At 43.7% G+C, this 22,718-nt stretch overlaps 1 protein-coding gene across 2 annotated transcripts in view; it reads left to right on the top strand.

Annotated features, from left to right (window-relative positions):
* The first annotated feature begins 995 nt into the window (after window positions 1-995).
* The window catches only part of TRIM44 (tripartite motif containing 44), an 87,422-nt gene continuing 65,699 nt past the window's right edge, over window positions 996-22,718 (top strand). For both annotated transcript variants that reach the window (XM_069968121.1, XM_069968120.1), the window contains exons 1-4: window positions 996-1,711; window positions 8,900-8,977; window positions 16,969-17,208; window positions 19,679-19,698. In XM_069968121.1, coding sequence (XP_069824222.1) covers window positions 1,313-1,711; window positions 8,900-8,977; window positions 16,969-17,208; window positions 19,679-19,698 — 737 coding nt within the window. In that variant the 5' untranslated portion in view covers window positions 996-1,312. The remainder of the gene's footprint in view (window positions 1,712-8,899; window positions 8,978-16,968; window positions 17,209-19,678; window positions 19,699-22,718) is intronic.

Genomic DNA, 22,718 nt, shown 5'->3' with positions numbered 1-22,718 from the left:
CAGACTATAAACAGGGAACATGTCATAAAAGAAAGACCTGCAATTTTTCCTCTTTTCAAATCCATTCCTGGCTTTGGCTTCCAAAATCTGCCAGATAAATCTGTCTGTGTAAGCGCACCATTCGGGTGCATTTACGCTGAAAGATTTATCTGACAGATTTTTGAAGCCAAAGCCAGGAATGGATTTGAAAAGAGAATAGATCCCAGTCTTTCCTGTATGACCTGTTCCCTGTTTATAGTCTGTCCCATTGCGATCGTTTAAAGGCCTATTGGTGCCTTTACACAGAGAGAATAATCTGACAGATTTTTTAAGCCAAAGCCAGGAATGGATCTAAAAAGAGGAGAAATCTCAGTCTTTCCTTTATGACCTGTTCTATGTTCATAGTCTGTTCCTGGCTTTGGCTTCAAAGATCTGTCAGATAAATCTCACACATAAGGTGAATCGTTGTAATACTATTTACACGAAGCGACCTGCGAATTTTCAGTGAACGACCAACGATGATTTGAGAACTTGTTGAAAGATCACAATGAGCGATTTATCGTTCGTCGCTTGATCGTTCTCTGTGTTTACACGAGCCGATTATCGCTCAAATGCGAACGTTATCGTGAAAATTCGCACGATAATCGTTCCGTGTAAAAGGACCATTAGTCCCAATCCCCAGGAACGATGGGTTGTAAAGTGGAAATAATAAAATACATTTTTAAAAAGGCTAAAATAAAATAAATAAATAATGTAAATAAAAACATAAAAAAATTATAATAATAATTATTAGACTTTCCATGTATTACAGCGACCCCGCTCATCTAATTTTCATATCAATCAGATTTCCTTTTAGTCGTCTCCATTACTGTAGGATCTCTGCACGGTGAACTATCACAGCTCTGTATAGGAAACACCTTCACTGGTGTTGATCCACTGCGACTTCTTCCCCAGCGAGGATGGAGCTCGGAGTCTCCGAGAAGCTTTTCACTTCCTGTCCTTCTGACTCAGGAAGCAAAACACGGCAGCGTGGAAAGTGAAAGCAGATCCAGGAAGCTTTCAGCAGAGCCGAGGCCTGAGCCAAGGAAATCCTCATTGTTCTGGATAGGAGGGGGGGGGGATCAGCTTTGCTGCCTGGACACAAGTAGCCGAACAGGAAAGGTGAGCTCGGGATAGAGAGCGTGCAAGCTTAACAGAGCTCGCAACCTTGCAGGAAGTGCAAGGGAACAAAGTGCACAGCAGAAGTGCAACCTAGTGGGAACAATATTTCCAGGGAAACCGACTAATCGATCCGGCAGCCTATGAACTGATAGTTCAGGATACAGGTTCAGCCATGGCCAGCGCAGTGGAAGAAACCTCCCAGCTTCCTTATGATGGCACTTGCGACGCCTGTGAGCCCGACGAGGCCAAGGACGCGGTTGTGATCTGCGACGACTGTCAATTTTCTTACTGTGATGCGCACGCTTCCGAACATGGGCAGAAATACGCTGCCCACAGGGTCAGAGACTTCTCGGCGTCGCTTCCGGAGGAAGAGACTACCCCCGTGGAGGAACCAGAGACTAAGACGAAACCGAGTGTGGCATCGGGGGGGAAGGCCTGTCCCGTACACAAGCAGGAGCTGAGCCTGTACTGCAAGGATGACTTGAAGATCATCTGCGTCTTATGCGCGGTTGCTGGAGACCATCGCCACCATCAGCTCATCACCCTCAATGAGGCCTACCTGGAAATGAAGGTACGTGGATCGGCTGGGGACCAGGGGGCTCATACCTTGGGACTGTCCTGTTGGTTAAAGCCAGGTTTTACGCATGAAGCCTCCTACACGCATCTGCGTACATTTGCAGGAGCGGCCCACAAAGTTTCATCCATGGGCCGCCCGCAATCTCAGATGTGAGGCCAATAAAAGTCTATGGGCCGTATTAGATGGCTCAACCCACGGGGTAATCTGCTAGACTGGCAATCGCTTAGGGTCCGTTTACACAGACAGATTATCTGACAGATTTTTGCAGCCAAAGCCAGGACCAGACTATAAACAAAGAACAGGTCATAAAGGGAGGACTGAGATTCCTCCTCTTTTTCCTGGCTTTGGCTTCAAAAATGTGTCAGATAAATCTGTCTGTGTGAACGCACCCTCAGGCCATGTGCAGACTACGTAAGAGACCGACCGATCCGTGACCCGGCCGGTCCCTGAAAAAACCATCCCAGCCGGTACCGCAGTACCAGCCGGTTGATCTTTGCAGTCACAGAGTTCTGATGCAGGCACATCCGTGCGCGCCCACATCAGAACTCCCCACAGCACACTATGGAGCGTGCGGCCGGCGCCGCTCGCTCCACAGTGTGCACTGACAGGGTTTTCTGCAGCCGCTATTCATTGACATGTCAGTTGTTTGCGGCGCCGCTAGGGATCCCGGCCGGAGCGTATTCTATGTGTAAACGCTTCGGCCGGGATCCCATACACAGCAAGGTAACGTATATTATTGTAATAATCACGGCCCCTGTAAAACGGCCATGGTTTTACGAAAATATATGTTGTGTGAACATAGCCTTACTAAGCCTATTACACAGCTTGATAATTGTGTAGGCAGGGCTGCATGGACATTATTAGAGATATCAGTGCAGTACTTGATTTAAAGTAGTACTCCGGCATTAATATTAAATAATAAACCTGTTATGCTTATCTCTCCTGCTGTCCCGACTCGGTCAGGTTTGTCAGCAGCGGTGGCTGCTGCGGTCAGTGGGGGACACAGAGACATGGGGAAAGTGAATAGGTAAGCATAACATCTTTATTATATTCTTTATACCAATCCAGAGTACCCCTTTAATTAGCCGTTACACAGAGCCATTACATGCAGAGGCAACGATTTTTACACGAACAGGAAAATCATCAGCTGATCTTGACTTTTAATTCTGCCTAAAAGTCATCGACCGCCAGGCGCACATTGCTATGTGTAATTGTGATGCACGGCCGACGGATGATACATGTGTAAAAAAATAAAATAAACGTTATACTTACCTGTCCACGTTTTCCGCTGTGTTTTTCTCACTTGTGCCTGCTGCCAACAGTAGAATGTCTGAGCTGGTCTCTGTAGTGAGAAGGCTGGCTGAGAAGGGATAGCAACAAGGTCAGTGATTGGCTGAGCAGCCTCTCAGTTCAGAGACTGGCTCAGAAGTCCTACTGGCGGCAGCGGGCGGAAGCAAGAAGAACACCGGGGAATATGGACAGGTAAGTATAACGTTTATTATTTACACTAAAGGCAAGGACTGCACAGACATCACTTAGGATGTATATACAGCCCTTGCTGCATGATTATCAAGCCATGTAATAACCTCTGTAAGCGAGCGCCGATCTGGAGTCGCAAATATAAAATATATATAAAAAAGAAACAGTTCACGAATATTACACACCAAAATATGGAGAGCTGAAAAACAAATGCGATGCTAGGCTATGTTTAAAGAGGTTATCTAGGATCAGAAAAAGCAGGGCTACTTTCTTCCAGAAACAGCGCCACCGTTGTGTACGGTATTACAATTCAGCTCCATTCACTTCAATCAAACGGAACTGCAAAATTACAATCAAACTGAGCATAAGAGTGGTGCCGATTCTGGAAGAAAAAAAAGCAGCCATGTTTTATCTGATTTTCAACAGTGTGTGAACATAGCCTTTCTGTGTTTTCAATCCACTCCTGGTTTTGGTTGAAAAATACTCACTAAAATACTGAGCAAAAATACTGTGTGTGAACATAGCCTAAAACTGTGCAATATGTCCTGATGGGATTTCTTTAACGAAACAGAAAATCTAGACGTGTTCCAGATTCTAGACAAATCACAATCATTTATGAGTCATAACATTATTATTCAGACTGAAAAGCAAGAACAGAAGGTATTACAGTAAGAATTTTGGGGGTCTATGTAGTATAGATAGTATAGAGTAGCATCCATCATAACTATAACTGTCAGGGAGCGAAAAGAGTAAAAATGCGGTGTGAACAGGGGCTAAATATGGCTCATTTTTAGACTGTTTAGTCAAGCTAATTTCAACTCTTTTATTTAATTTAAAGGGGTTGTCCAGCCAAAGGGTTTTTCAGTCAAACCAACTGGTGTCAGAAAGTTATATAGATTTGTAAATTACTTCTATTCAAAAATCTCAACTCTTCCAGTACTTATCACCTGCTGTATGTCCTGCAGGGTGGTGTATTCTGTCCAGTCTGACAAAGTGCTGCCACCTCTGTCCATATCAGGAACTGTCCAGAGCAGGAGAGGTTTTCGATAGGGATTTGTAACTGCTCTGGACAGTTCCTGACATGGACAGAGGTGGCAGCAGAGAGTACTGTGTCAGACTGGATAGAATACACCACTTCCTGCAGGGCATACAAAAGCTGATAAATACTAGAAGACAGGAGATTTTTTTTAAATAAAAGTAAATTAAAAAACTATATAACTTTCTGACACCAGTTAATTTGAATAAATAATGAAATATTGAAAATGAAAAATACCGGAGTACCCCTTTAATTTTACAACATCCACAAAAGTAGCTGCAGCAATTTCACCACAAATCTGAACCAAGAGTAAGATTGTTGCACATTTTCCCGCTTTTTGGTGTTCTGTTCTGGCAGTTTTTCTGGCGTTTTCTCATTTTAGGGTAAATTACTATTGATGTTTTATCCCCTGCAACTTTTTTTCAGTACAAGTTATGTGAAAGACATGAAATTCCACCCCTCTTCCCCCCATAGAAGTCTATAGCGCAAAACATCAAAGTATAGCCTACTGCAATTTCACAAAAATAAAAAAAGCCACAGCTGAAAAATGTCCTAGGACTCTTAGCTAACATCTGGTCGCAGCATTTTTGACCTCTAAAAAAATGCTATATGCCATATTTCTGAAAAGCCAAGGCATATTATACATACACCTCTCCCAAAGTTATTCCCTAGCCACTGGATAAGGGATAACAAGCCCCATAGAGAATTATAGAGCACCGTTCCCTTGGTTTATTTGAGGGGGATACTTTCCCCACATTTTCGTGACCACTGGGACCGCCACCAATCAGCTTAATATCCCCTATCCTGTGGATTTTGGGGGGAGCACCAGCCTGACCAGTAGAGCAGTAACCTAGGCCACACACGGGGCATGTGTGTGGTTTTTCTTTTTTCCCCCTTCAAAATTTTGGTGGCCCTCTAATCCAGGGACAAGGGCGTACATGCAGAGTTGTACTTTCCCCTTCTCCATCCTACTTGTGCTCCGGCTTTGACTCTTTATGCACTATGGATGGACTCGCAGCTCCCAAGCATAATAAATATAACCAAAGAACGCGAAATAAAGACACAACACATTGTAATCAGGTGTCAAAGGGGCCAAATTTTATTTAAAATCGCATGACACTGAAAATGGCATACCCCCGACTCATGAAGAGTCAACCTTCAGCACTCAGGCAAGGAAAAACCTCCTGTGGAGGAAACCTCAAGGGAGCCATGGCTGAAAAGTTGCCCCTCCCCTGGGCTTAGAGGGTAATACCATACTATAAATACAATAAACTGGATGTGAGAGAGAGATCTGGCTGCAATATCAGTCACCTTATTGATGGCTTGGCGGACGTATCTCTTCTTCCTCACAGATCCAGGTCCGCTTCTCGAGAAGATGGAGACTCGGTTGAAGGGGTAGCCTAAAGCAGACCACCCCTTTCCCCCCGCTAGAACCTCCAAAAACATCAAGGGTAGGGGGCAGTAAAATAATCAAGCTCAAGGTCCTCTGGCTCATCCAAGATGGCGCTGATCAGGGAGCGGTGCATTGCTTTTATGGAACCTTCTTTATGACATAAGCGATTGTCATCACAGTGCACGGTTGCCATGGTTACTACAGGTAAACGCATCTGAAGCATTAACCCTTTAATGACTGGCAATGTGCTCTACTGCAGAGGCCATTAAACACACTTAAAACCAAGCGAGCACTCTATGGTTAGGCCACACTACAAACACCAAATTATTTGGTTTGATGTGGCCCATAGCAACCAATCACAGCTCAGCTTTCGTTTCTCAAATTGCTATGGTAAAATAAAAGCTGGACTGTGATTGGTTGCCATGCGCAGCTGAGACAGTCTAACTTGCCCATAGCAACCAATCAAAGCTCAGCTTTCATTTTATAAGAGCTTGTTAAGATCTGAAAGCTGAGTTGTGATTGGTTGCTATGGGCAGCTAAAGCTGCTCCTCAATTGCTGTAAAGCAGATGATAATGATTGAGAACACATGACATCAAACTTCCCCATAATGCTTTGCATTAGCCTTTCCTCCATACCTCCCAACTTTTTAGAGGGACACTTGTGGTTGACAGAGATTTCTATACACTGAAATTCCCAGCATTCCCTGTCACTCAGTTTACAATCCGCTGGTTTACGGTTATATACAGCGGATTTGTTAACATGATGGAGACTGCTGACAATCTAATTTAATTGTATGTTGAAAGGGCTGCCAAAGAGTATTATAAATAAAGCTGTTGAATGAAAAGAGAAAGGGAAGCCGGCAGAGTAAACAATGGTTGCCGTGGTTACATGCGGGGACCTTTATATGGCGGTGCTATAATCAGGCTTCTTTTATTTATATTTTATTAGTAGCAGAATCAGCGAGCTTCCGAATCCTCATTTGTATGTCAGTCATACTCGCTTAGTTTTAGGGAATTTGATATGCGACAATGTAACACGCTTTATCCACCCAATCCTTCAGAACGACACATAACGTACTTCCAATAGGGGGGAAACATAGTATAACATGGCGGAAACTCAGATGAATAGCCATAGTGTAATACATGAATGGAGAGCCGATTGTGGCGAGACAGTTCTGCAATCGAGGATGAAAAGGGGCAATGTTTCCAAAGGTTGACATTTTGGGTGCATCTGTCTGTGTTTTTGAGGTGGTCGTGTGGTGGTGGTGGGGTCTGGCTTAATTTTTCATGAATAGACCGGTGGTTCCAGCGCAGGGATGTCGGTATTGCAGCCCTTTTTTTTTGAACCGCTGCTCAGTTTGTATGGGGGCCGGTCTATTACCGAGCACCGGCCAGCCCCCAGTGTGGCGATCTTCCCTCTACTCTGTGACGTGGCTCCATTGATTCTAATAGAGCCGCGTCACAGAGGGGAGGGGGTCTCATCACACTCTGGGCCAGTGGGCCTGCCGCCAGTGCTTCATGGCCACCCATCCCTGCGTCCACCCAGGTCAATGTACCAGGGATATATTCGCTTTAAGGGTGCCTTCACACCTACCGGATCCACAGCGGATCTCACTTCTGCGGATTCGAAGCGAGAACTGCTGCCGATCCGGTACCATTCACCCCTATGATAGCACATATTTGCAGCGGGATTAACATCCCGCTGTAAATATGTGCTTTAACCCCTCGCTGTCCGCAGCCCCGCCGCATTAGCCCATCCTCGGCCGCATCCCCCATCTCCGGCCGCATCACCCCATCCCCCGCTGCATTCAGCAGCCCGCATCCCCTATCCCCGCCCGCATCCTGCAGCCCGCCGCTGAGATAGGCTTGCTTCGGGGGCTTACGGCATCTGGACATCCCGCTCAGCCAATCAGTGTGCTGCCCCGCTGCAGCCACTGATTGACTCAGTGGGACATCCAGAAGAGACCAGGAGCACCGAAGCAAGATTGAGCACAGACCCAGCGTGAAATCCGCTGCGGATCAGTTATGCGTGAACCCACCCTAAAGGGGTATTCCCAACTCCAAATCCCCTATCCCATCAACCAGCTGATCAGTGGGGGTCCGACTGTTGAGCTGCTCTTCAGAATCCCCACAGAGATAGGGGTGTGATTGAAAGACCTGCGCTCCGCTGACGTCACCCGGGGACTGCATTCCATGTCGGTGGTGCTCTAACATCTTTAGCGCGCTGCGCATGCGCAGTACTTCAGCGTCTTCTCTCACCGTACTAAGCATGTGCTCCGTGCTAAAGACGTCGGCTACATACGCCCACTGCGACTACTTATACCTAATTACCATACAGAGCGGGACTTCAGAAATGTAAGATTACGGTGTAAACAAGGAGGGTACAGGGGTATGTTTGGGAAGGGTGCTGGGTGATGTACCAGCACGTTTCCTAATCATTAGGGGCATATTCTGCGTGATTGGTTCCCTTTAAGAGAGCATGTTGGTCAACATATTCCTAACAGGGCAACCCCTTTGACAATTCAGGCAGTATAATTTCACTGTGTGGTTACAGAGGATTTGGTGCTATGTGACAGGAGAGCTGACCATACAATGCAAGCACCCCCAGTATTCTCTGGTACCGAATGTGGATGCGCAGCAGCTATATATATATATACGCGGTGAAGACTTGTCTCGCTCAGAAATGGCTGTCAATCGATACCAAACCATGTCTGTGAGCGTGCAAAAGACTGGGATTTCCTGTGTTTGGTCTCTTTTTTTTTAACAGAGAAAAGACCAAATGTGGGCAGGAAGGGAACATGGACAACAGTTTAACAGTTATAATGTATAACGTTGATTTAAACATAGAAAACTTAAAGCGAACGTACCATCAGGTACATTGTGGTGTTGGGTTTTTTTTTATTGATTTCTTTAAAAAAAAATTAAAAAAAATTCTGCAACAATTCTGCCTCTTTAAATAATTTTGCAAATACAATCATTTAGCTTGCCTCCTCCTCCTGATATGCTGCTCTTTTCCCTCCCATTGTGGACAGCTCTTCTAGGTTACTGCCCACCACTCTTCTCTAAAAGCATTGGTCTGACTGGTGTATGTACACATATATATCTGTAGTATACATATTTTTATTTATGTACAGTATATCGGGCCCCATATCCGGCTCATTTCATAACTACAGTAGTAAGCAGACCAATGTGAAAATGGCCGCCTGTAGGGACTACATTGTAATCAAGGTTTCTTAGCTATACCCTTTTGTGACCTCTTCCCTTCTTCCTACAGAACAGAAAACCAGTTGACCTGAAGGTCGCCATGGGGGACATGGTGGAGAAGTTAAAGCAGAAGTGCACCAACTCCAAAGTAAGTACGAGTGGACCTATGTGCTGCCCCCTGATCCTCGTCTGCCCCGCTGCCTCCAGCCACTGCTTTCCTCTTACTCGCTTTCTGCAATATTCCACGTTGCCTGGGAAATAGTTCTGAAACACTTAACATGTAGCGTTTGGATACCTTTCAAGCAGCGTCTTTGCTCCTTTTCAGTCCTCTGTCGACTTCTGTATAATTAATGGGTTCATTGGGGCATGTTTAATTCAGTCGCTAAGGAACACAACACACACTTCTCTCGGCTGCCTTAGGCGGCAGACATTGTTTAACAATGAAAAAAAAATTATCCAAAGTCATGGTAACGCATGCAGATTCTCATGTGTGAACCTCGCTCCCAGTATGCCGCAGAGTAAAATGCATGTGAGTGATACTATGGCGGGAGATTTCGCTGTGTAATCACCATCTCCCACTTTGGATGGGCTACTGGGAAGAATCGGGGAAGGGAAGTGACAACTATTCCGACCTCATTTCTGGCTCTGAAAAAGTTGTCACCCTAGAGGCCCAAATGTACATGAGATGGACCAACTAAGTTTAAGGGCCCTATTACACAGAGTGATTGTCGGCTCCGAAACGATCATCTACTTGTCATTGGTTTAGGTTTCGACCTAAAATTGTTGGGGGCCGACTGCGCATCACTAGATGTAATAGCGATGTGTGGCTGACGGCTGACAATTGCCGAAACACCTGACACCTTACCTCTCCCCGCTCCCGTTCTTCACTCCTGTGCTCCACAGCTGCCGCCAGGACCAGGAAGCTGCGGAGCACAGGAGAGAAGACCGGGAGTAGGGAGAGGTAAGGTATCAGGTGTTTCGGCAAGGGCTGCATGGACATCGTTAACGATGTCCATGCATCGTTTACTGCCCGATTAGCGGGCCGTCTAATAGGTCCTGTAAATGAGTACTAAACTAGCAGATTGGCGCTTGTTCACTAAAATTGTTAGGGCTGTAGTCAGTCCGTGTAATAGGACCCTAAAATGAAGGTAGACCGTTGATAATTTTGCTCTGTAAACCCCTACTGGGCAATTTTTTATCTATTAAAGGGGTTATCCAGCACTACAAAAACATCTCCATTTTCTTCCAGAGACAGCACCACTCTCCAGCTTGGGCAGGGTTTTGCTGCTTAGTTCCATTGAAGGGAATGGAGCTTAATTGCAAACCACACCTGAACTGGAGACAATAGTGGTGCTGTCTCTGAAAGAAAGTGGCCATGTTTTTGTAGCACTGGATAACCCCTTTAAGAGCTGGTGCAGCCATAGTGGTCAGACTCAAAAATAGGCCCAGGCTGTCCAAAAGGTAATTTGTCAAGAACCATGTGATCATTCTAAATTCCTCTTTAATATACAAATCCTGTAGCGGTGTGAAATTTTTTTGGTATATAACAAGCAACCTTTAATAGTTGTCCAGCAATACATGTTTTTTTTTATATATATGACCCATGTGGAAAAAAAAAAAAGGAATGATACTCACCTTCTATACCTACTGCACCAACGCTCCTGGTCCCTGCTTCTTCCCTGTTCTTGTGAGTTGTCTCATTAATAATTGGTTGAGCAGGGCAGTTTCTCATAAGGAAAAAAGAAGCAGGGACCAGGAGTATCAGCTGAGGGGGATCAGGGGAAGTGAGTATCATTTCTTTTGTATTTTCATATATATATATATATATATATATATATATATATATATATATATATGTGTGTATGTATATATAATATAATTTTTTTATTTTTTATTTTTATTTTTTTAATTTCTGGGCTTCCAGTACGTGTTAGTGAAAAATCTGCCAATTTCAGAAGGACTGGCTGACTCTCATCCCAGACAGATGATGCAGGGAGAGAGAAGGGTGGGGCATGTTAGATTGGAACAGCTGGAGAGCAGCAGGTTCACAGTCATAGGTGTATAGTTGTGCGGATTAAAATACTCTCTGTTGCGTTGTAATGTTCTGCAGGAATTTTCAGGTTGTTTTTTTTTTCTGAGACATTATTTTAGCATTTCCATCCTGGAGCTGTCATGTGTTTATGAAGCGCTCCATATGCTGCACAGTAGGACGGAATAGTTACGAATTTAATAGGATAGAGTTGACATAACTTCAAGCAGCACGTTGGAAAAATTTTTTGGCCGTGTCTGGGAGGGGCTACTGTGAGTCATCCATATTACACAAATCTGCCAAATCTGGTCTGCACACAGTTCTTAAAGGGAACCTGCCATCACTTTCATGCTGCCTGAAGCATGAGTCAATGGGGGCGATATCTGGTGGTTACTCCCTGCCAACCGGGCCGGTAGAAGTCACTGGGACCTCCCCAAGGTACGGGCAGCATGAAAGTAATGACTAGTGATAAGCAAATATCAGAAAAGTGTCTGGGAACCCCAACCCTCATTCAACTCCCAGAAACTAGAGGCAACCCTAGGGCTTCCAGGAAAACATCCAGATGCCGGGAGTTCAATGCGAGGGTTCGGACTTGGCCACACAGCCAAACCAGGACACTTTTTTAATGTTCGCTCACGCTCATCGCTAGTATTGGAACCTTCCACTTTTTTTTATTGCTGCAACATTTTTTTTGCTGCCATAACACACGATCAGCAGCCCCCGACTACATCACAGGAAAGGGGTGGAGACTCAGAGGCCACACATATATGTCCCCGACATCTAAAAGCCTCAACCCCTTTTCGAGGGACAGTCCTGAGAAATTCTGGACTGTGGGCAGATTAGGTACGCTCCATCAAATACTGTATTTGGGCCGTGCTATCACAATGGGGGAGATTTATCAAACATGGTGTAAAGCAGATTTGGCTCAGTTGCCCCTAGCAACCAATCAGATTCCACCTTTCATTCCTCACAGACTCTTTGGAAAATGAAAGTTGGAATCTGATTGGTTGCTAGGGGCAACTGAGCCAGTTTCACTTTACACCATGTTTGATAAATCTCCCCCTATAAGTATAAACATAGCCGCCCATTTCCGGATGGAGTCCAAAAGAGAAGGTGTGTATCGGGCTGGTATACATCATAAAACAAATGAAAAGCAGGTAGAATAGAACATAAGACAACTCTACGAGTTTTCTATACCCATAAAATGCCCATTCACCATGACTAGCCTTGCAGTGTCATCTCTTTCATCCCAGCTCTGCTGCAACCACACATTTTATTAGAGTATCTGGGTCATGTGATCTGTCACCATCTTGACTTTAAGGTTTCAAACTACACTCTTTTCCTTTTAAATCTGCTATCAATCCCATGATGCATCAGTACAGTATTATATGGACAGCTAAAGCCAGTACCATCTCTGCCTGCCGTAACAATCCTCATCTCTATATACTTATATAAGTATACAGTCAGGGAGGCCGAACTATCATCAGATCCATAATATCCTACTACTACTTTTTCTGGTTGGTAAAGCGGTCTGAGCCGTGCGCCATTGTCCTGCCTGGTTCTTACACTCGGCTAATGATGATTCCGTCTTGTTTCTGGGCCCAGCATGAGCTTCCATTATTCGATTCATCCCCGCAGGATAAAGGTTTGAGAGAATTGATGTCAATGTAGGTTTCTAATTGATGTGTTCACTTCCCATTAACGTTTGATCGCTCTGGTCAGAGATGTCGGGATGTTTCCTCGCAGCTCAGCCCCGCTACCCGTAGATGGATTAGGTCAATTGAAAGGTTTTTTTTCCCGTAAAGTTGAAATATTACAAATTGAATGTCAGTGTAGGACAGAGTCTGGTGGGGGATGAAGTTTCTGCTCTCTGAAAACCGCGGGATCTCCACTCTTCACAGCTTGAGAGCAATGTAGATGGCGGCCGTGAACGCAGAGCTGACAGCGGGATGATTCTCCTGCTGCACATACAGTGATTGTTTGAGATTTTTTTTTTCACTGTTTATGTGGCTTTTTTTTATTTTCAAGTATTTATAACAAAAGCTATAGCCCCATCTCCCCAAAAAAAAAAGCGGTTGCATTTTGGAAAATTTTTAAGCAAAAAAAAAACAAAAACAGTCCAATACTTAAATTTACGATCATATAAATGTATCCATGGGTGCATTTAAAGGGGTTATCCAGCGCTACAAAAACATGGCCACTTTCTTCCAGAGACAGCACCACTCTTGTCTCCAGTTTGGGTGCAGGTTTTGCTGCTCAGTTCCATTGAAGTGAATGGAGCTTAATTGCAACCGCACCTAAACTGGAGACAAGAGTCGTGTTATGTCTGAAAGAAAGTGGCCATGTTTTTGTAGCACTGGATAACCCCTTTAATCATCGTGTTTAATACTAAAAATTATCTTTGTACACTTTATGCTTAAAAAAGAAGAACAAGGCCTTAGACTGAAAGATGGCTGAGGGTGGAGCTTAGGCAAAGGGCGGGATTTAAAGGGCATGTGCAGGGAGCAGTTGACGGATCAAGCCTTCTGCTTCACGTTGCTCACTATCTGTATTTCCACATATCAGACATATACCTTCTTAGATGCTGGGAGGTGGTAGTTATTCCATTCATCGTATGTGGGTGAAACCATGCCCACACGCAATGACCAATAGGTGCACAATGTAGTAGCGACATGGTCAGTTCTGGAGAAAAGGCTTGAGCTCCCCGTACAATCCCTTTAACTTTCCTGATCCCCAGAGCAGTGTGGGAAGGACTGCTGTAGTACAATTTAAGGGGTACTCCAGAGAAATACTATTGTTCTCAGAACTGGTGTCAGAAAGTTATACAGATTTGTAATTAATAAGCCTTATAGTACTTATCAGCTGCTGTATGTCCTGCAGGAAGTGGTGTATTCTTTCCAGTCTGACACAGTGCTCTCTGCTGCCACCTCTGTCCATGTCAGGAACTGTCCAGAGCAGGAGAGGTTTTCTATGGGGATTTGCTTCTGCTCTGGCCAGGACATACAGCATCTGATAAGTACTGGAAGACTTATTATAGAAGTCATTTACAAATCTGTATAGCTGACACCAGTTGATTAAAAAAAAAATCCAGTTTGAAAACAACTTTCCCTGATGGATGTAAATAACCGTGAGCAGTCCCCCCACACTAAGTAGTCACGAATGGCACGTGATTCTCTGTGTCAGAGCCCCCAGTGTTACAGAGGGGCCATCTTGTAATTCCTGTGAGTCAACATCATCACTGACCTCCTCCGTGCAGGGGCGATTCCAGGTCTTCTGCCGCCTGAGATGGCGCCCTCCCCCAATGATGCTACTGGCTTTATTATGCTGTGTTACTAGCGTCTGGGATGATTTTGTGATGATTGGTTCCCTATAAAGAGAGTATGCTGTCCTATCTCGGGGTAGCATAAACTAGTGACAGAGAAGTGGAACAGAATGATGTATCACTTACATTGTTCTGTGCAGCTGATTCAGAGATATCCTCCATGGACAATAAGTAGTCCTCTCCATTATGTGCATGGGCCCAGTAGTCCAGGATATTCATGAGAAGCAGAAAACTCCGCCCACCTGCTGCTGATTGGAAGTTATCTATCTATCTATGCTGTGTAAAGCAGCAGCTGAAGGGTGGGGGCAGGGGTGCGGCAAGAATCCTATTCTCCTGCATATTGGGAGAACGGCTGAACAGAATTATGTAAGTAATACACCTATCTGTTCAGCATTTATATCACTAGTTTATGCTGCCCTCATTTAAGGTGAAATAAACGCAGTGACGGATTCCCTTTAAAGACAAGCTTGAGTAAAGGAGCTAATCTCCTAGGACGCATGTATGAGAGTTACTGATAGGGTTGCTGGGATTAGCCAGTCCTGGGGGCAGAATGTGGAGCAGCAGAGGTTGTTCCTCAGAGATCACAGTGGATTGCAGACATTGCGGCGGCGGTGACGGTTACCACACAGATACTCCACAGCTTGCAGCAGTCATTGCAGATTAGATGTTCAGCCTTTCAGTGAACATGTGTATTTATACGGAAGCTTCCAGCCGGCCGCCTGGTAGTCACTACAGATTATGACACACTATGTGATCGGTGTATATAGCTACCGCTACATGTGCTGCTAAGAGCTGGAGCATGGCAGACATTATTATAATGGGTTTCCTGGTTACGGACTAGTAGTAAATAACGACAGGAACAGGAGTTTATATGGTGTCTGTACATTATTCAGAACAGCTTCATTTCACTTGTTTAGATGCTTTACAGCAAAGTTTTTATATGGTACAATGAGATAAAAGGTTGGTTAGAGATAGAAGCTTGGAAGAGGCTCATGAGTGGGTATCCTAGCTCATCGGCCCTCACAATCATGGCATTATCAAGAATTTAAAGGGGGACTACGGAATTTTTTTTTTTCTTTCAAATCAAGTAATTTACTTCTATTTAAAAATCTCCAGTATACTAGTACTTATCAGCTGCCGTATGTTTTGCAGGAAGTGGTGTAGTTTCAGTGCTATCTGCTGCCACCTCTGTCCATGTCACGAACTGTCCAGAGGAGAAGCAAATCCCCATAGAAAACCTCTCCTGCTCTGGACAGTTCCTGACATGAACAGAGGGGGCAGCAGAGAGCACTGTGTCAGGCAGGAAAGAATACACCTGCAGGACATACAGCAGCTGATAAGCGCTGGAAGACTTGAGATTTTTTAATAGAAGTATATTACAAATTTATATAACTTTTTGACACCAATTGATCTAAAAATAAATAAATAAATCACCGGAGTACCCCTTTAACCCCTTGGCATCATCTCCTATATATCCACAATGGATGGCATAGATTTTGAGCCTACTCAACACTAAGAGGGCATAAGCTATATTTAAAAGTGGCTTTGATAAGAGATATCTCTGATCCCAGCCATTCAGCCACTTAGGTGCTAAGGCCTATAGTGACAATTGCTGTTTCTCCTATGGATTTTTCGGACTAACATGGTACCATACTATATATTTTTCTTCCCACTGCAGCACAAATAGTTTTTCTGTTTTTCACTAAATTAAAAATAGCGCCATATATAAATATACAATTAGTCTCAGAAAACAGGTATATAGATGTCCACGTTGATGGAAAAAGTTATAGCTCCTCAAAGACGGGAAGAAGAATATGAAAAAGTCGCTGAAAAAATGTCTGTGGCACCAAGGGGTTAAGGAAGATTTAATCCCAGGGTTTGGAATTTTATCTTTCTTTAAGAAAATGTGAAGGGGTCTGGAATGTCTTGTAACGTCTGCCAAGACAGAAGGCAGGATAAGATCATGGTGCCTGATGGTGAAGAGTACACCCTGGTGTTGGTCCCTATGACCATGTGTGTGTGTGGGGGGGGGATCTTTCCGGAGTAATTATAGATAAATTTTACTCCCACTTTGTGGAATTTTCAGCATACCAGTCATGATAAATTCAAAAAAATGTTATTTTACAGGAGCCTTTATGCTCCTATGGTTAGATGGTCATATTGAAGGTGGCTCCATTTTAGGTCTATGAGGCCACTGTACGGAGATAATGGACAGCAGGGGAAGGTAAGTGTTTTGTCATCCACTCGTTCTCCTGATGGGTGGGGGTCTTAACATTGAGACCCTAACCAATGAAAACATTCGGATACCAAAAATCTCATGAACATACTACAAACTAACTAAACCAAAATTATGAGGGTGTGAGCCATGGCTTCCTTGTCAAGGTCAGCCGTGTGTTTTCCTCTGCGGACCATCTCTTTTATTAGAAAGGTCCTCCTATGATGAGTTGATCACTGGGTGTCTTACTACTGATATCCTCAGCAATCCACTGTTATCTGTTGGAGGTGTTCATTCCCCCTACAGCACTCCCACAGGTCAAATGGAGAATTACATGGTCCCTTTTAAAATCTATTGTCTGCCCATGTAATGTATAGACACGCTATATATACTCTCTGTAGTCACGATACACTCCATATAATTTAGGAAGGTCCTAGATGAGGTCACATGTTACTCATACTTGGGAGACAATCTTATTCTTTGTCTTTGTCCGGATGGAGTACTGTACCCCGCTCAGAATTAGCAGCCGTATATGTATACATTCTAAGCTCTTCTTTTCCTGATATTTTGTAGATCACGCGGAGTGAGCTGAAGGTTTTTATACAGAGAGAGTTTGATTACATGAAGAAGTTGGTGCACGAGGAGGAGAAGAAGGCCTTGCACTTCGTGGACCTTAAGGAAGCTGTGGCCTCGGCTCACGTGACTGAGGTCTTGGCCGAACTCAATGTTCACATGTGCAAACTCATGGCTGAGATGGCTGAGATCACCCAACAACTCAACAGCTTTAACCAACTGGTAACGGAAAAACCTGAGGTAACCATTCTCTACGTGTCCATGCCATCTTCATATTGGTCTTATTAAGAGATTGTTCTCGTTAGATCCCTAAATTTTATGGGAGTCCCATGACAATGAGCTGATCCTAGTGTATCCCGCTGCTGTGACCCCTAACTAACAGCTGTAAACTTTAAGAGGGTTGCCCTCTTTATGGTAAAATAGTTCAGTATACAGTATTAGTAACTGTATATACTGTATATACTGACAGCAGCTCCCTGTGTACCTCATAGAGCTAGAATCAGACTCCTCTCCTTCAGGCTGTGCTGTCCTGCTCTGTGGTGAGTCTCTCCATAAGATGGCCGACATGGAGGAGCATGTGACCATGCCCCACCCCCCAGTGTTCTCCATAGGAATATATAGGCTCAGTGGTAGACACTGGGGGGTGGGGCATGGTCACATGCTACTCCATGTCAGCCATCTTATGGACAGACTCACCACAGAGCAGGACATCACAGCCTGAAGGGGGGAGTCTGATTTTAGCTCTATGAGGTATACAGGGAGCTGCCATCAGTATATACAGTGTTCATTTTCAATACTGTACGCTGAACAATTTTACTATAAAGTGGCCAACCCCTTTGAGGAAATGTGGGATAAGTGTCCAGTTTCCCTGCATAAACGTAGCATTACATGGTGCCTGTTTACATCAATGGTTTGTCTGTGTAATGGAGGGAGGAGCTATGTAAATGCTCTTTACTTTGACAATGACATAAAGATTCTGAATGGAGGAACTCCCTCTCCTCCTTTATTATTACAAAATTTAGGGGACATGGCAAGTTGGTTTTCTAAAGTAGAGAACACCCTGGGCAAGTACAATGCCCCATAGTCTTCTACTTTATAGAGGTGGGTTGCTAAGGATTAAAGGGGTACTCTGGCTATTTAAACCTTTTGTATTTTCCTGTCCTCATATAGAACATAAAGAAGATCCTATTCTTTCCTAACCACACTCTCCTAGGGGCCTCCTACAGCGTGTTTAGGACATCCACTGAACACTTCTGCTACCACTTTTAAAATGGACTTGTCTCAACAGCGACAGCCCGCTCAGCCAATCACTGGCTGCGGCACTGTCCTGCATCAGTCAGTGATTGGCTAAGTTGGTTATTAATGCCGAGTCCATCTCGGAAGTGGTGGTTGGAGCCAAAGAAGCCGCAAGAGGACCCAGGGATAGCGTGGTTAAAGCGCATATACCACCAGGTACATCCCTTTGTTTTTTTACATTAATGCGCCGGAACGGGGATGCCACTGGCATGGTCTATCCCTGAGCACCGTCCCGCCTGGAGCACTGGGGGCACTGGTGTGACGAAACCCTCTCCCCTCTCTGACGCGGGCTGCATTAGACTTAATGGAGCCGCATCACAGAGCGGAGCTCCAGGACAGGACAGTGCTCAGAAATTGACCAGCAATGTGTGTGGGAACCAAAAAATGGACCATGCCACCGGTATCCCCGCACCATCGCCGGTCTGTTTGTGTAAAAAAAAACAAAGCGATGTACCTAGTGGTAGTGGTTAGATGCAAGTCTAAAATGCGGCTGAAGCTGATCTTTTAGCAGAAATTCACCAAGAACAGACTCCTTGGGCTCCTTGGGGTTTGATTGACAGGTCTCTCCCAACAAATTAGGGGGAAACCATCAATCAAGCCCAGCAGGGCAGGGTGAAGCCGGAGGACAGCAGCCTCCCCTGGTTGCGGCTCATCATTATACTAGAATCTCTTTGATATGGCCGCGTTTCAGAGGAAATCAACTGTAATGACGGAGACTGTGTCAGTTTCATGCTGCCTGTGGCTCTGGCAGTATGATGCACCTATGTAAAATCCCTTTAAGTGCAAAAAGCTGAGAATTCATTTGACCCTATGGGCTTATTTTACACACGATACTACATGTGATCGCGCTGTGAAGTCCTAGCCTTAGGCATCAGATAGCTGGCCGCCTGTTGAGAATTACCGCACTCGGTCCTGAGGTTGTAAAGGTTGCCATAGATGCACACATAATACGGCTGAAAGGAAATTCACGTCGACAAGATGATGAAAGGTTGGGATTGTGTTCTCTGCAGGCGCTTGTTATCTCGCATTCGTCCTCCTTTATGCTTAATGCAAGCGCTGCAATCACAACTACGTTACACCGAAAATTGTTTAGATCAAAAAGCAGGAAAAAAAAAAATCTCTCGGCATATATATGTGACTGTAAGCCGTCTTTCTGCCTAAGGTATATAAAAAAAAAAAAATCACAAAAAAGACATGAATGGAAGAAAAATTTAGCCCAAAAGACACAAAAACATTGCATGATGTATAAATGGTATGGCGCAGAATGTCATCCTGTGCCACCGAATGGTTATCTGTGTCACAGCGTGATATTGGCTCAGATTACAGACGTCTCCCCTCACAAACTAAAGAACTGGTTAGAAAATGAAATTCAAAAGAAAAACTTTTAACACGTCTCACTTTTATTATTTCCTAGAATTCAGAAGAGGACGAAGGGTGAGTATATAGATGATATACCGTGTATAGAATAAAGATGATATACTGCGTAGAGATGATATACCGTATATAGAATATAGATGATATACCGTGTATAGAATATAGATAATATACCGTATATAGAGTATAGATGATATACCGTGTATAGAATAAAGATGATATACTGCGTAGAGATGATATACCGTGTATAGAATATAGATGATATACCGTGTATAGAATATAGATGATATACCGTGTATAGAATATAAATGATATACCGTATATAGAATATAAATGATATACCGTATATAGAATATAAATGATATACCGTATATAGAATAAAGATGATATATCGTGTATAGAATATAGAGGAAATACCGTATACAGAATATAGATGATATACCATGTATGCAAAAAAGATAATGTACCGTGTATAGAATTAGTATACTTTTCAGGTTATATGTTCTAATGTTCTATATCAGGGAGTGGGAATATGCAGCGATTCCAAACAGTCAGCCAGCAATAGGGGCTAATGAACTGTCCTCTGTAGGCCTCTTTGGTTGCCTTGCTAGATCTACTATTAAAGCCTTCCCTAGACAGCAATAGTAGATCATGAAAACAAGAGTACACTGCAATACAGCAGTATTGCAGAGTACTGTGCAAGCTTTCAAATGATCTAAAGAAATTTTTTGATCAGACTCCCATCATTCTGATACTGATCACTTACAGTATGATAAGGGCAAGTATTGGAATGCGACTTACAGTGGCACCAGTGCTATAATTGAGCTTTACTTGTAATTGTTTATTAAAATATATATCATTTCCTAAAGATATATAATAATATATTATATAGAATAACTTCATAATATAACTTTAATAAAGAGATTTTTTATTTTTATTTTTTTTTCTTTGAGGGTCAGCAGTAAGAGCGACACAACCCCTCTGCTGCCACCACTGGCTGTATTGGGAACTACAGGGCTGGTCAAGCCCAGGTCCCGAAACACTTACATATTCTGAGCCTCCCCTGATGTCTATTCTAGTGAATGTTACTACATATTTTTATATCGGTTACAAAGGTTTATAACTTTGCAGACCTGGGTGAAACCTTCGATGAGTCTGCAGCGAATTCCACATGTAACACAAGCGGCTATGAATGCAAATTTCCACCCGATTTATATCTATATCCATGGCAGAAAAGTGCCACCCTGTGTGAACATGATCCAATACTCCTAGTCCCACTTTAGCCCACTTAGACAGGAATTCGGCCCAGTGTGTGGAGGTGGTGGTGGCAGCTGGCTAATGGGACTCCTTATTAGACCTAAATCCGGCGGGGGCCGGGGTGAGGCTGTTGTTTGTAGGAGACCCTGGAATTCCAGGGTTATAAGTAACTTTCCACACGACAATGTGACAGAGCGGAGAGCAGGGATTATATCAGAAGCTTTATCCGTCATCACATGAGAGGGTCCTCACCCTCCACCCACTCCACCCCATGTGCTGCTCTCCACCCTGCACTTTTATTACCGTGCGAGCCTCTAAGTGGCCAGAATACACAGTCTATATTTGTAGCCCAGCAACTGGGCCCCGGCCAAGGTACCATCCACATCTCCTAACATGGTGCTCAGGACAAATCCTTCCCATAACTACTGAGCACATTAACTCTTCTTTGCCCAGGCACTGGCTCATGGGGCATTGGCAGAATTTTTTATTTTTTTATGGAAATTCAAAAATATTATTCAAAATATATGAAATTTTTTTTGCAATTTTAGTTATATATTAAAGGGGAGATTTATCACACATGGTGTAAAGTGAAACTGGCTCAGTTGCCCCTAGCAACCAATCAGATTCCTCCTTTCATTTTCCAAAGAGTCTGTGAGGAATGAAAGGTGGAATCTGATTGGTTGCTAGGGGCAACTGGGCCAGTGTCACTTTACACCATGTTTGATAAATCTCCCCCTATGTTCCCACAACATCTTTTTTTTGGGAGTTTGACGCCAAAGATCGACCCGTATTTCATAATTATGATAATAAAGGCCGTCATTACGTAATGGCATGAAACGGCCAAAAAAAAAAAGACGACGTGGGAACATAGCCATAGGCTGTAATCAACGCTCATATCATACGAGATATAATGATAGGGTATTCTGCATGCAAAGTGTTATAACATTTCAGAATTTCAATGGAGTCGATTGTCGGCGGGATCGCAGCAACGAGACCGCGTTCACATCGCGTTTTAACGTTTTCTTGCATTCGACGAACACACATGATAAAAAACAACAACACAAATAGACGGTGTGAACACAGCCTAAAGGGTGTAGATGTAGCAACATGAGGCTGTGGTCACAGATTGTATAATATCACAGTTTTTCACGCGGGTGCTGGCATTGTGGAGAAGAAAACTGGTGGTTTATGGAAATTTCTTGAAGTCAAAGAAGACAACACTATTGTATACACCTTTGTTTCATGGACAAATAAACCCACACCTTTTTTCATCATTTTGAAGTGCTGCAGTCATATTGTTTTGCTATTGTATATAGCAGATAGATGGATGGATGGATAGATTATAGATAGATAAATAGATAGATAGATTGATAGATAGACAAAAAGGATAGATAGATAGATAGATAGATAGATGATAGATTGATTGATTGATTGATTGATTGATTGATTGAAGATAGATAGATAGATAGATAGATAGAGATAGATGATTAGGAGATAGATAGATAATAGATAGATAGGAGATAGATAGATAGATAAAAGATATATAGATAACAACTTTCATGTGTTCTCTATGGGTAGTGCTCCGGCACTAGGTTTTTCTCTCTGAGAACAAAGGGACTGAAAATCCATGATCCCTACTTCCAGTGACGTCATCTGTTGGGGTCAGAAGACTCCTATACACCAGTAGGGGGCGCCAACTCCACACACCCCTACTACAAGGGTGTGCCCCTATTGGCAGTAAATGTTTCTTAAATACATAAGAATGCAGATTTCCATGTTTTTGCACTCTCCATTGACTCCTATAATAACTATGTGGAGCCACT

The sequence above is a fragment of the Dendropsophus ebraccatus genome, chromosome 4, assembly GCF_027789765.1.
Source record: "Dendropsophus ebraccatus isolate aDenEbr1 chromosome 4, aDenEbr1.pat, whole genome shotgun sequence".
Lineage (NCBI taxonomy): Eukaryota > Metazoa > Chordata > Amphibia > Anura > Hylidae > Dendropsophus > Dendropsophus ebraccatus.
This window is presented reverse-complemented; position numbering and strand designations above follow the sequence as displayed.